The sequence below is a fragment of the Myodes glareolus genome, chromosome 1 (genome assembly GCF_982192425.1).
Source record: "Myodes glareolus chromosome 1, mMyoGla1.1, whole genome shotgun sequence".
Taxonomy (NCBI): domain Eukaryota; kingdom Metazoa; phylum Chordata; class Mammalia; order Rodentia; family Cricetidae; genus Myodes; species Myodes glareolus.
In genome coordinates this window covers 70,050,406-70,065,743 of record NC_142026.1, presented here as the reverse complement: position 1 = coordinate 70,065,743, position 15,338 = coordinate 70,050,406, and the positions used below count along the sequence as shown (strand labels likewise).

The following is a 15,338-nucleotide window of genomic DNA, read 5'->3' as shown; positions in this document are numbered from 1 at the left end:
TCAAGCAGTCTGGAAGTACAAGCGGGAAACTTCTGAAATGTGCAACAAATGGAAGAGACTACTGAATACCTACGGAATCACCCAAAGTCTCATTTGCAATGTTGAGTCAACCAACTTTGGCTAAGGCCTGATGTAACTGACATGTTATTTTTCAAAAGCAAGAATCCTTTTAGGATTCTCTCACCCTGTCTTGGCAAGATAATATAATCCTGATTTTATCCACTTACGGATATTCTGTAATTCTGTCAGTGGTCAAGGTATGGGCTTTTTCTTTGCCCAAAGGCCAGTTCTGCCAGGAAGAAGACAAGCTCCAGGTGGAGTGTCTTTGGTGCTCAACGTTCTCTCAGGAGTAGAGTGGTATGCCAGGAGCAATTGTGTCTCACTACTATAGAACTACGAGTTAGATTAAAGGCCATTTTCTACAGCTCTTTGAAGAGGTTGAAGATTATACTATCTATACTAAGTATGATCTCTATGTACCTAAATAACCTGATGAGCCTAAATATAAATATAACAAACATACATGACTATTGATTTCTATCTATCTAACTTGAAGTCTGAGAGAATGAACAACTGTGCAATGAGTGAGGACAATGACCTCCAAATGTAAACAATGTATATCAATACATAAATATCTTAGAGGTAGGAATGTATATATATATATATATATATATATATATATATAGAGAGAGAGAGAGAGAGAGAGAGAGAGAGAGAGAGGTAGAAGCATACTCACATACAATATTCAATATATCAATGTACAGAAATCAACACCAATACAATTTTCTAAAAACAATAACTCACAAATACCAATATATTATTATCCCATCACCAATCAATCCCCCTTTTTCTCTCTCTTTTTTTTGATAAACACCCCTGAGCTTATAAAATACCTCCCCCATTCCCTCATCCCTATATCAATTATAACCAACCCCCAAATGATATCCCTAAACCTGAGGGCAAATTCTACTGGGAGAGGGGATGTCGTCCTCTAAAATTGTTTCCAGCTGTCATGGGGGCAACGTTTCTCTTAGGGGGTCTGGTGAAAATAATTGATGGTAAACTTCCCATATAAACATTTGGTGTGAAAAAATTGCAAATAGTCTCTGAGTAGTTTGAGGAGGTCTGGCCAGAGTGTTGTCAAATTTTGTGCATCATTTGGAACTGTCTTGTGTAGTTGGTACCAAAAAACAGGTCTAAAAATAGCGCTATCAACATTATGACATCATATTAACCAGGTGGAGTAGGTGTTGTGGGGCCCCATCTTCATCCTAGAAGCTTTAAAGATTACTGCAGGAAAATTTATTGTTTGTCATGGGAAAGTTAAACATTATCTACGAAGACATATACAGACATATATATTAATAAAGACAGAAACAGATGTGGGGAAAGGCAAAGAAAATTTATCAATTATAATTATTCTGTCCCGTATCTTGGCTCTTGACATGAGACAGAAACTCTGGGATATCTCTTATCAACAGGCTTGGAAATGAAGAGGGACTGAGCCATAGTCCAACTCCAAAGCCAGCTCTACATATTTATAAATAAATGCACATTCGTACATATTTAAAAAAATAGTAATACTTACCTAAACTCTTTGAATTCATTGTTGATCCTGTTTGGGTCATAGGTGGTTTGTATCCATCAGTATTCAATTATCCAGGGTCCCTTGAATCCTTTGAAAATGAGCATTCTCCTGTGGAGACAAGAAGAGAACCGTGCCCCCAACCTATATATTTCTCTTACCTTTGGTGTGATTATTATCCTTGTAAGTGAGTTATCATTTATCTCTTCCAAGAGGTTTCTCCTCTTCAAACCGAACCTTTATTAATTTTGATGGTATCCACAATTTTTCCTCTCCTATGGAATCAAGAGCAAAACCCTTCCCCAACGCAGCACATCTCCTGGCTTCCACTGTGAGGTCAGCACATCCTTGAAATAAATTGGTTGATTTAATTCAGGAGACTTTTCCATTATCCAATGTCTTTCTGCAGCCGCTGTCCCCTTCTCATTAGCGTTGAGAAAATTCAGGGTTAATAAAGCATTATGTAACCTATTCCTGGGGGTATTTTCCACCCCTTTCTGTTTGTTCAACATATCTTTTACAGTTCGATTTGATCTTTCTATAACTGCTTTACCTGTAGGATTGTATAGTATACCTGTAACATGCTTAATATTATAATAAGCAAAAAATTGTTTCATTTTCCTAGAAACATAAGCCAGACCATTATCTGTCTTTATTTGTGTAGGTATACCCATGATGGCCATAACTTCTAATAAATAAGTGATTGATGAGTCAGCTTTTTGGAAACCTGAATACATGTCAATGGTGTGATGTACATATTTTAATTTGCCAAATTCTGGAAAGTGGAACACATCCATCTGCCAAATTTCATTTCTTTTAGTACCCTTTGGATTAGTCCCTGCAGGCAGTGGTGTTTGGTTATAAAAAGAGCAAGTAGGGCACTTCTTTACAATCTCCTTAGCTTGTTGCCATGTAATAGAAAACTCTTTTTTCAAGCCTTTGCTATTGACATGATGTTTTTTATGAAATTCAGATGTTTGGAGCACACTACCGATTATATCTGCATTACCTTGTGCTAGAGGACCTGGCAGACCCATATGGGATCAGATGTGTGTTATATACATAGGGCAAACCTGTTCCTGATCATGTCTTGTACCTGGATAAACAATGAGGTCAGTTATGTATCATCAGGTATAAATTCAGCAGTTTCAATATGCAAGATAACTTTTTCTGCATATTGTGAGTCAGTAATTATATTAAGACGTTCTTTAAAATCCCTAAGCACCATAAGAATGGCATATAATTCTGCCTTCTGGACAGAATCATAAGGACTTTGTTCCACTTTATTCAATTCAATTCTTCTGATTTGTAACCTGCTTTCCCTGATTTATTAGCATCAGTATAAAATGTACGGGCTCCAGTTATTGGAGCATCATGGATGATTCGAGGAAGAATTCAAGAAGTTCTTTTTATAAAGTTAAGTCTCTTGCTTTTTGAGTAATTGTTATTGATTTCTCCCAAAAAAATTAGCACAAACTCTTTGCCATGGTTTATTGTCTTCCCACAATTTTTTTTATTTCATCAGCAGTGAAAGGCACTATAATTTCTACTGGATCTATACCTGCTAATTGACAAAGTCTCAATTGTCCTTTTATAATCAATTCAGAGACTTTTTCCACATAAGTTTTTAATTTTTTACTTGGTTTGTGTGGCAAAAAGATCCATTCCAAAATAATATCATCTCTTTGCATCAACATTCCTGTAGGAGAAATTCTGGAAGGCAGTATGGCGAGAATACAACTAAGCTTTGGATTTACCCTGTCCACATGAGCCTCCTGTAAATTTGCTTCAACCATTGTCAGTTCTTTTTCTGCTTCAGCTGTTAATTCTCTGGGACTGTTCAAGTCTTTATCACCATCCAAGGTCTTGTTTAAATGAATTACTAGATCAGGTGTTATCCCAACAGCCGGTTGTAGGTTGGAGATGTCTCCTAATAATCTTTGAAAGTCATTAAGAGTTCATAACCAGTCTCTCCTGATTTGTGCCTTTTGTGTCTTAATTCTTTGTAAACCTATTTTATAACCTAAATAATTAACAGAATCTCCTCTCTGAATTTTTTCAGGAGCAATTTATAATCCCCATTTAGGTAAAACTATTTTTACTTCTTCAAACAGCCTTTCTAAAGTATCTTTGTTTTGATCAGATATCAAGATATCATCCATATAGTGGTAAATTATCGACTGGGGAAATTGTTTGCATATAATTTTCAATGGTTGGCTTACAAAATATTGGCACAGGGTGGGAGAGTTTAACAGTCCCTGTGGGAGGACAGTCCACTGGTGCCTCCTTGTAGGCTGAGAGTTGTTATAAGTAGGCACTGTGAAGGCAAACTTTTCTCTATCTTTTTCTTGTAAAGGTATAGTGAAGAAACAATCTTTCAGATCAAGAACTATAAGAAGCCATCCCATTGGTAACAGGGAGGGCAGAAGAATTCCAGATTGCAGAGGGCTCATAGGTTGAATAACCTTGTTGATAGCTCTAAGATCTGTCACCATTCTCCATTTACCAGATTTTTTCTTATCAACAAATACAGGAAAATTCCAAGGGCTGGTAGATTCTTCTATATGTCGAGCATGTAATTGCTCTTATACCAGCTGTTCTAAAGCCTGTAACTTTTCCTCAGCTAAAGGCCATTGTTTAGTCCATATTGGTTTCTCAGTCAACCATTTTAGAGGCATGGCTGTTGGTACCTCTGAAGGGCCATCAATTGTTTTGTGTTCTTGTACAGCTCTAATGGCCAGTTTCCCAATCTTTAATATCTTTTCATATTTCCCTCAGAAATATAGGCTCTAGAAGCAGCAGGAATGTTAATTTGGATATTCCATTGATGCAATAGGTCACGGCCTCATAAATTCACTGCAATATTGGCTACATATGGCCTTAGTTTTCCTATTTATCCTTCTGGACCGATACATTCAACCCATCTCGTGCTTTGTCTTACTCGAGATAGGGTTCCAATTCCCAGGAACTGAATATGTACCTCCTGAAGAGGCCAATGCGGATGCTGTAGTGAGGGGCTGCGGGCAGGCCTGCTTTTTGCCTCACCCGGCTCCCGCACGGCTAGCTTAGTCCCAGAAATAACAACATACAAATTGTATTCATTTAAGCACTGTCTGGCCCATTATCTCTAGAGTTAGTTACTGACTAACTCTCATATCTTGATATTAACCCATTTCTAATAATCTGTGTAGCACCACGAGGTGGTGGCTTACCGGAAAAGATTCAGCATGTCTGACCTGGTGGCTGGCTCCATGGCTTCTGCCTCATAGGCCTCTTCCCAGCATTCTGTTCTGTTTACTCTGCCTACCTAATTTTCTGTCCTATCAAGGGGCCAAGGCAATCTCTTTATTGACCAATGAAAATAACACAATAGACAGATAACCCTCCTCCATCAGGATGCCAAGATTCTGGAGTAATGATACTTACATCTGTACCTGTGTCCAGTAAGCCAGTAATAAATTTGCCATTTACACACACTCTTAGCTTTGGTCTTTGTTCATTTATAGAAGTCTGCCAGAATATTTATTTACTTTGTCCTCTTAGATTTCTTGATTCATTCACCATATTTAACTCATCCTTCAGGCCATTATTGCTTTTAACAGCAGGCATGGGGCATTCTAATTTCCCTGAAGAGGCATGTTTTCTGCAGTGACCAGAAATGACTGGACCACATTCGCCATGGGGTCCTGTGAGAGTCCCCTCATTGTGTTTCCCAATGGCAACGGGTTGCCTTGTTTATCTCTTGTTGACCTACACTCATTTGTCCAATGCCTGCCCTTTCCACATCTCCTACATAAACCTGAAGGCTGAGTCCTCCTATTCCTGTTATTCCTAGAAGAGGCATTATTCCTGGAATTCCATTGTCTGCAGTCCCTTTTCATGTGTCCCATTTTGCCACAATGAAAGCATTTTGTAATCTGATGTCTCCTTTTACCTTTGGAAATTGCTTCTTATACCCATGTTTCATTTCCATAGTCAAATGTATCAACATTCATTGTATGTAGAACCCATTCATCCAAGGGCACTGATCTGATCTTTAAAGGCCCCAGGATCCTTTTGCATTCTACGTTGGCATTCTCATAAGCCAAAGACTCAATTACTATGTTTCTTGCTTCTGGATCAGGTATCCCTATTTGTACAGCCTTAGTTAGTGTTTGTAAAAAGTCACTAAAGGGTTCTCTCTGACCCTGTTTTACCCTGATATATGATTCTACTCTCTGACCTGAGTCTTGAACCCTGTCCCAGGCCCTTAGAGCTGCTGTTGCACATATGGATAAAATGTTTTTGTCATAAAGAGCTTGTTCCTGAGGATCAGAGTAAAGTCCTTCACCCAGAATTTGATCTAGAGAAACCTCAATTCCTTTTGCTGATTCTTGTTGTTGTAAAAGTCTGGCCTCTTGTTTGAATAGGCATTTGAAATGCCATAAAGGTCTGTTCTCCAGGACAGCTGATGTGAGCTGGTTCCAATCTTGAGAAGTTGCCCTGTTGCTGAGAGCCCAGGTTTTTAACATCTCTCTAACAAAGGACGAATGTAGTCCGTAATTCACAATTGCTTGTTTAAATTCTTTCAGATCACTCATACGTACAGGCTCTCATGTATGTTCTTTAATGACCTTAGGGTTTTTGGAGCCAGTTATCTTTTCTGATGTTATTACTGGAAAGACAGGTATAACTCTATGTAGACTGAGAGTTTTTGGAGTCAAATGTTGCCTTTCTACCTTTTGTTCCTGTTCATCAGAGTCTATGATTTCTTCAATCTTATTAAATCTGCTCATCATTGCCTTCTGTAAGTCCTGAATCTCCTGTCCAGTATTATGCTCCAAAGCCTTCATTAAAGATTCTAAGGCATGGAGCATGTCCGTTAGAAATACCATATCCTCCTTGGACATAATCCTCATGGCATGTACTGTGCCTTCCTGTATGGAAATCCTGTCAATTAATCTACCATACCCTTTTGATAAAGTCCGATTTTCACATTCAATTGTTTTAATCCTCTCAGCTAATGTTTCAGCACTTATAGTCATGGACTGGAGGTTATGAGTCATTTTAGTTGTTCCCTCCTCCAGAGCAGTGAAACTCCCTTCTAAAGAAGTAATATTAGACTGCACCTTCTGGATATTTTGGTCAGTCAACCGAGTCATATCAGACAAAGATCTAGTCTCCTCCTTGAGAACTCCAAACTCCTTTTTGAGGAGGTTGGTGTCCGTCTGAATTGTCCTTAAGGTTTGAATCTCTGCCCTCAGCATTCTGCAGTCAGTCTGTAAGAACTGCATCCTTCTTAAAAGACAGCCAAACACCAGAAAAACGATAAACTCCAGAAATAACCAAGTAAGAGGGATATCAGAAACATTTGCAGAATATCCTCCATGGCACAATTAAAAAGGCCACTGAACATTTGGATAGTAATATTTACTGAAATTTTCAATCAAAAGAAATCGTACTTGTATGTATGTATGTATTTATTTTCAACCGAAAAGAAAAATCTTACCTGTAATGACCGTTGCCTGCCAGTAGGTGGCAGGATGCACCTGAATCCACGTGGCAAGGGAGTCAACCCGGAAGTATTCTGAAATATATACTCAAATCCAGAGGTTAAGATCACGTGCTCCAGCACAGGCCGAGCGCTGGCTGGACTCAGCTGGGCAGCGGGGAAGACAGTGCCCGAGGGGGGTAGAGCTGCCGCGGGGGCGTGCTTGAAGTCCCCTCTCCTATCTGCCCGAAGTTTGGTGGTAGTCGGGGCCAGTTGGGAGCCAGCAGCGGTGTGCGGCTCTGGTAGGAAGTTCCCTGCCCCAATTCTATTGAACGGAGCTGGGATCTAGCGCACAGGTTTTATGGAGTGCTCAAGGAAGCTGTAGTTAGCCGCCTGCTGTTTCAGTGGCGGTCAGGTGAATGTGGTTCCCACTTAAACTAGGAAATCTGGAGCTGGCTAGTCAGGGTAAAGGCCATGGGGCTGCAGACAGACCCTGGGTGCGGTGCGAGCTCCGCTTGCCAGTTTGAGGCCCGTGCCAACCGCGAGGAAGGAAAATCCCACACGTTCGGGCACCAGATGATGCCACAGGGCGATCGGTAATGAAAAGTCCCCAGACTATCTTACAAAAGATACAGCTTTAATAAAACAGAAGGAAAAACTTACACAGAGTCCCTCCCATCTGAAACTCTGAATCCAGGCCAGGTTGAGAGGGAGAGAGGGGGCAGGGGCTTTCACCCACCAGATTTATAGGTAAACTTTTGCCTTAGGGCGACACGCCCCACGAACAGAATGTAATTGGCTGAACTCCCCTATCAGAATACCTTGCTTTCTCCATTGATGGTGAATGCAAGCTTTGCTGAGTATAGTAGTCTGGGCTTGCATCCATGGTTTCTTAGTTTCTGCAGCACATCTATCCAAGACCTTCTGGCTTTCATGGTTTCCATAGAGAAGTCAGGTGTAATTCTGATAGGTTTACCTTTATATGTTACTTGACCTTTTTCCTTTGCCACTCTTAATATTCTTTCTTTATTCTGTATGTTTTGTGTTTTTATTTTTATATGGAGAGGGAATTTTTTTTTATCCTGTCTATTTGGTGTTTTGTATGCTTCTTGTACCTTCATCATAATATCCTTTTTTAGGTTGGGAAAGTTTTCTTCTATAATTTTGTTGAATATATTTTCTGGGCCTTTGAGCTATAATTCTTCTCCTTCTTATACCCCTATTATTCTTAGGTATGGTCTTTTCATGGTGTCCCAGGTTTCCTGGATGTTTTGTGTTAAGAATTTGTTGGATTTGTTTTGTTCTTTAATCAGTGAGTTTATTTCCTCTACAGTATCTTCAGTGTCTGAGATTCTTTCTTCTATCTCTTGTATTCTGTTGGTAATACTTGTCTCTGCAGTTCCTATTTGTTTACCCAGATTTTCCATATCCAGCCTTCCCTCAGTTTGTGTTTTCTTCATTACCTCCATTTCACTTTTCAATTCTTGAACTGTTTCCCTTACCTATACAGTTTCTTGAGTTCTTTATATATTTTGGAGATCATATAGGAGCAGGGAAGAAGATATCTACATTAAAGGAGCTATTTTAGGGTTGGCAAGAGACTTGGCTCTAGAAGGGATTTCAAGTGTCCACAGGGATGTCCCCAGCTAGGTCCTTGGGCAGCAGAGGAGAGGGTGCCTGAACTGGCCTTGACCCACTACCACACTGATGACTATCTCAAATATCACCATAGAGTTTTCATCCAGTGATGGAAAGAGATAGAGACAAAGACCCTCATCAGAGCAATGGACTGAGCCCCCAAGATCCATTTGAAGAGCAGAAGGAGCAGATGAGCAAGGAAGTCTGGACTGCGAGGGATTGGTCCACCCACTGAGACGGTGTGCCTGTTCTAATGGGAGCTCACCAAATCCAGCTGGACTGGGACTAAGTGAGCATGTGAACAGGACTCTCTGAATGTAGTTGAAAATGGGGGCTGATTGAGACGCCATTGACAAAGGCACTGGGACTTGTTTCCACTGCATGGACTGGCTTTTAGTGACCCTAATCTATTTGGATGCAAAGTTTCCTAAGCCTGGATGTATGTAGGTTGGCCTTGGACTTCTCACAGGGCAGGGTTCCCAGCCCTCTCTTAAGGAGGGAGTGGGAGGGAGGAAGGGGAGTGGGAGAGTGGGGGAGGCATAGGATGAGGGGAGGAAGTGTAAATTTTTGAATGGAAAAATAAGTAATAAAAATAAAATAAAAAAAGAAGAGCGGTATATTTCTTTATGGTCTGAGTGAATTCCTTAGACTCACAGCACAACAAATTCATCATACTACTCAGTGTTTTTCTTTCAATACTGGAGTATAGCTGGACTATACATAGTCTAGGGTGTTGGGACTCATGAGACTGGGCATGAAGCCCAGTGTAACTTCATAAGCCTAATGTGAGTTTGCTGAGGCCCAATATAACTTCTTGAGCCTAACTTAAGTTTGCATGAGGCCTAGTGTAACTTCCTGAGCTCAGCTCAAGTTTGGAGATCTTTCTCTCCAACACAACACACCTCACACAGGAGGTGGCTCAACACAAGCACACCTAGGTCCACCTCTCCACAGCCACTGCTAACATAGAAGAATATTTTTGTGTCCTGTGCTCGGCCTCGCCAGCAAGAACCATGCGGGACACAGGATTCTTCTGCAGAAAGGCTTTAATCCTCTTGGGAGCTAGAGCATAAGCCACATGGCGGAGACCCAGATATGAAGGAAGCCATCCCTTATATATGAAACAGTCCTAGCTTCGGACGTGTCACTCTTGGATTGGTCAACTGCTCCCAGTCCCAGGTGATACCTTGGGAGTAGTGGAAAGTTACCAACACGTGTGAGCTTTCTAGCTCACCTGGCGGTGCAGCGCCATCTATGGTGGAGAGTGTGGTTGCGGCCTTCTACATTTTTGTCCCTTGTTCCTTGCTCCACTTCAGCCCATCCCAGGCTTCCCACCCCATCTCAACCTATTTAAGTACCTACCAAATACAATTAAATGAGATACCTCTTTGACAGACTCCTGACTCAGTGTGTTGTTTCTCCCCTGTGGTCAGGGTGGAGGTCTGAGTCATCAACACTCACCATTCTGCTCAGCCCCAGAGAAAGTCCAGCAGGTCCAACTCTGCCCCCACCCTTTCTGCGAGAGAACCCTGCACTAGGGTACTGGGGTACCCATGTTGAGACCAATTTCTCCTTTGCACAGAATGAGAAATTATCTTAGAAAAAATTATTATGTAAAGTTTGTTAGTAACATGATTCCTATGAGAAAGGCAGACCAGAGATATATAATCTTAAAGAAATGAATAAGCACAAAGAATGTAATTGTACATGAGATAAAGTATTTTGATGAAACATCTAGGAAGTTAATATCAAAAACATGGCACGCAGAAGCTGGATCTATGAGCTGAAGAGAGTAAGATGAGTAAATGAAGAAATGGGCCACAGGGCTGTGGATATTGGTTTAGTTACTTTTTATTTCGAAGTATATAGCAATAGTACATAGCAAGTTATTGCATTATGATGAATTAATTCAAGTATATTACGTGTTCTAATATTATTGATGCCCTATTCTCTCATCTGTTTCCCCTCTCGTGATTTCTTGTTCTTTTCCTTGATTAAGGAGCTCATGTTTTACTCTGGTTGTGTTTGCTCCTTGATTTCATTTGAAAGAACTGTTAATATTTGCCTGTGTGAAATTGACTAATTTCTCTATGTGACCTGTGTTGGCATTCATATTTCTTCATTTTCAGATCAATGATGTCACTTGGAAGAATTGCAGATTCTACATAAGAGAAGCAACAAACAAGAGGTTCGAACAGAAAACACCGATTGCTCCATGACATACCATGGAATTTGATCACATAATTGATACTTGATGTCTCTGGGAATCAACATTTTCTTACAAAATGTGGGACAAAGAAGTGCTTTTGCACCTCAGACTGTGAAAGCAGCACAGTTTTTCTGAGATGGTACATGTTTCAAAGAAGTTCCCATGGAATATGCTCTCAAGAAAATTTACATGTGATATCCTTTAAATGTTTACGATTACAAGCTCTTCTAGAAGAATACTGTGGTCAGATTAACACAATTTTGGTTTTGACTGCTGTAAAGCCCTTTCTGAGCGAGGCAAAATGTCACCACGTGTATTTCATCACAAACATAGATGTCACCACATGTATTTCATCACAAACATAACTGGTGGTTTGGTTATACAGGGCATGACTCATATTAGCATGGTAATTTACAGTCATCTCCTTCAACATCATGAACAGTGATTTTCAATCTTCATAATGCTACAACCATTTACTATAGATTTTCATGTTGCTGTGACCCAACCATAAAATTATTTTTATTACTTCTTCAGAATTATAAATTTTCTACATTTAAAATAGAAACATATGTAACTGATATGCAGGATATCTGATATTCCATCACTTATTAAGGAGTCATTCAAACCCTAAAGGTGCTGAGAAATGCAGATTTAAATTTTTCTCTAATCAAAATATGTAGTTGTTATTATATTCAATGCATAAGATTCTCCCTTCCATCTTTTGCTTTCTGCTGGCAATGCTTTACTCTGTGGTTGCAGTTTGCCTACCTATAATTTCCATTTCCTGAATTCCTTTAGTTTGCATTATTTTTCTTGCTTCTATTTCTTGAACAGTGTCATGGTTTCCTTTAAACATTTGTTTTGTCTTCGGTTTCCCGACATCCTTCAACTGAGTTATTGATTTCCTCTGAGTTTTTATTGTCTCTTACTGGTGAGGAAGGACACAGTTCAGTCTGATTTGTGGCAATACCTCTGATGGCGGCGGTATGTGGATAATTGGCGGTAACTACTGTTACACTTGGAGCAAGTGTAGGGCTTCTCTCCTGTATGTATCCTCTCATGAATTAGCAGGTAGGTTTTATGACTGAATGGCCTTCCACAGGTAGGACATTTGAAAGGCTTCTTTTCCTTGTGTATGATCTCATGGACTATCAGGTCTGAATGAGTATAGAAGTCTTTGTGACACATTGTACATACAAATGACCTCTCCTTCTTTTGTACTTTCTTGTGAACTGAAAGATTACAGGGATATTTGAAGGATTTGAAACATTCTTCACGTTGGTATTTGTTTATGTCTCTGTGGAGTCTCTCGTGGTGACCCTCACATGTGCAATTTGCTGCATGATTCTGGAATTCGTCAGTCTGCAATGGTCTGGAGGAAATCCCTGGTTGTACCTCCACCATAGAAACATCTCCAGAAGAAGCTGTACTCTGAGATTCTTCCTGGTGTCTGACAGTGTCCCGACGTGTTCTGAGGTCCAGAGGGAATCCATCAGAAACAGCTCCCTCATTGCGATCATGAAACTTATCTGTTTGGATAATGAAATGGGAATCCATCTCATTTTTTACAGGACTAGTAACACAACCATTGTCTTCACTAGAGTTCCAGGAATACTGTTGGTCATCTTTACTGTATTCATGTCCTTTAAAAATAAGACAGTCTGTGAATCTGTGCCTAAGAAATGATCCCCACAAAACACCCCCCCCTTCTTATACTTCCCTGACACTCACCTGTTACCAATAATCTGTCTACGGAGATTGGCAAGTGTCTCCTTTCATTCTCTAGAGTTGATGCAGCTGCCAATTGTTGTTCTTTAAAACGCTCCATGACATCTTTTAATGTCATGTTCTCAGAAAAGAGGGCTTCCTGCCCATGCATGGAGACATGAACCTGTAAACAAAGCCAGATGACCATTGCCAATGAGTCTGGATGAGAGAACACCTGCCCTCCAACTGATTGTATTGCACCACTGGACTATAGGTTATCTCATTTCTCTAACATTCATTCTCAATGGCTTTATTCTGAATTTCACAAGTTATGTACTCTAAAGCCACTATTTACTGTGTATTTGCAAGTGTTATGTCACTGTTCCCAGGGAAATGGTATACGCTAGCTTTCTGTAATGCTGCCCACAATATTATCTTCAGCTGAACAGTGCATTGAATAAGAAAAGATGAGGTTTGTCTAAATTGAAAACTAGTGACTTTCCCCATCAAGAAAGGCTTTTCATTATTCCAAGGATTGTCCCTCATCCCACCAAAGCTAGAGAAACTAGCCCAAAATTGCTACTTTAGTGAAAAAGACACAAGTTTGGATGTGACCATTCGGGAAAAGAATTATAGAATGAGCATTAGAAAAGTATGTATGGGGAGTTGAAGAACTTCACTACCTTGGCCATTTTTGCCAGTGAATGAGAATAATGCAAACCCAGACATTATAAAAAAATCAAATACAACTACATCTTACTTAAGATTATTTGTTTTTTAAATTGGTATTTCCACACCATTATACATCAAGGCATTGCTCATGGGTGTGTCCATGTTGCATATGTTTTTGAGAGCATACGATACTATCCTGCCACTGCAGTTTAGAAACAGGACCTAAATGACATGTACTAGAAAATTTAGAAAACCATTAAGACAAGTATATCCATGGATTCTGGGCTTCAGGTCGTCGGACCACAGGCTAACTCAGAGCTTCAGAATGTTAAATGTGTGCCAAGACTCCTAGATGGAATTATTTAGGTGATACTCATTTGAGAGACCCTAACTTTCTCCATTTTACACCTTGACCTATGTTTCAATTTCTTAAAAACAAATGGAAAATCATGAACAACATCCCTGACAGTGAAGACAAGAGAGAATGCATCAGAAGTCTGCACAAGACCAGAAAACATCTCAATACAATGACCAAAAAAAAAAAAAAGTTCTGTAAACCCACCTGAAATTTGCCCAACATTACCCAAATGTGTCCACGTGGGTATAGGAAGAATGAAACCTCAGCTATTCAAATATGTGCTAATGTTTCTGATATTGATTCACCAATCATTTTCAAGATGACCTAAATATTTCTCTAGTTCTTCTAGCTATTCTTAAAAAACCACTTGCATTCTCCTTTGGCAGTTGCCATTTTTTGTTTGACCGCACAGGCTGATTGTAACTACAGAAAAATATACCCTTGAATGTGTGGTCTTCTTCACCAATTCTCAGACCCTTCTAATAATTACAAATAAGAATCTCAGTAAATGAGTCATCTTTAGAACCCAGACTATCTTTTTCCTAAACCTTTAAAGGCTTTTCTATAATATCGTCTCCCAGTCTCTTGTCACTTGTAAATAAATTACATCAATTTGTTCCATCATGCAATCCACTGTCTCCTTTCTGTTTTCTTCATGTGAATCCAAAGCAGTAAGAAGTCTCCATCGTAAATATGTTTATAGAGGGCACTACAGACTGATCAGTAAACAACTATAAAGCCTTCCTACTTCCAAATGTAGAGGACTGTCTTTATTCCTGAGTTAATCAACTCTCAGTCATGCTACTCACCATGACAGGAGGCTTCAAGCACTCGTCAGTCAGTTCCCCCATGAGTTTCCCCAGGTTTCTTCCACTTGATTCCCACAACTCTTTTACAACAAACTTGTTCTTGGAGTGCCCGATTTTGAGAAACTGCTCCAAGACAAGCTGAGCAAGCATCTGCTCCTTGGTCTGTTCTTCTGGCTTCAACCATGAGGTAAACATCTCCCAGAGTGTTTTCAACTCCTGCTTTACACAGGAGCCATTGTCATTTGGGGAAAAGTTGAGGTAAACACTAGCAGAGTTGGAGATGTCTTTGTCCCATTGCACAGGAGAAACCTGGCTTGGAATAAACTCGATGTTTTCTACTACACCATCATTTTCTGGTGACAGGGGCTTAAAGGAGTCTTTGAGGTGTGAAGCCATTCTGCTGAGAATCCTCAGAAATATTCAAATATGGCAGCTACGTATCTTTCTTGTGACTTGAAGATCTGTTTAAGAAATTTGTGGATGGGTTAAAGCACTGAATGAAAGAGTAAGACACTTGTTATTGTCACAGATCTACTAAGAGACTTTTCAAAGTAAATACTTCTTCAGAGTCCTACACAAATTTTTCCAGAGTCCAGAACAGAGAAAGAAATGTAAGTATAATATTCTTTACACAGCAGGAAGAAAAATCCTGGTTTGAGGATAGGAAGACCTGAAAAAACACAACAAGTTGTGTGGTATTCATGGGATATCTGCTCACCCCTTTGTAAATGGTAAAGTTGTTATTGCAGAGCCTTGAATTTTGTTTCACCTGGGTCTCCCCTATTAAGTGCCACTGAGCAACACTTTCATAAGAAAAACATTAAAAGTGAATGACCAACATCCATGAGTTTGCAGAGTATCAAGAACATGTCATTAAAATAAGAGACCAT

General features: G+C 39.8%; 1 protein-coding gene across 1 annotated transcript; it reads right to left on the bottom strand.

Moving 5' to 3' along the window:
• Positions 1–11,850: 11,850 nt before the first annotated feature.
• Positions 11,851–14,844, bottom strand: LOC125395498 (zinc finger and SCAN domain containing protein 4D-like). Its single transcript, XM_048426926.1, has 3 exons — positions 14,449–14,844; positions 12,634–12,793; positions 11,851–12,545 (listed from the first exon to the last, which is right to left on the bottom strand). Exons 1-3 carry the CDS (start codon positions 14,842–14,844, stop codon positions 11,851–11,853), a joined length of 1,251 nt encoding a protein of 416 aa, XP_048282883.1.
• Positions 14,845–15,338: the final 494 nt, after the last annotated feature.

Coding starts and splice junctions, on each gene's coding strand:
- LOC125395498 (XM_048426926.1), bottom strand. CDS start 14,844: ATGGCTTCACACCTCAAAGACTCCTTTAAGCCCCTGTCACCAGAAAAT. Junction 12,794..14,448: donor GCTTGAAGCCTCCTGTCATG/GTGAGTAGCATG, acceptor CTTTGTTTACAG/GTTCATGTCTCCATGCATGG. Junction 12,546..12,633: donor AGACAGATTATTGGTAACAG/GTGAGTGTCAGG, acceptor TTATTTTTAAAG/GACATGAATACAGTAAAGAT.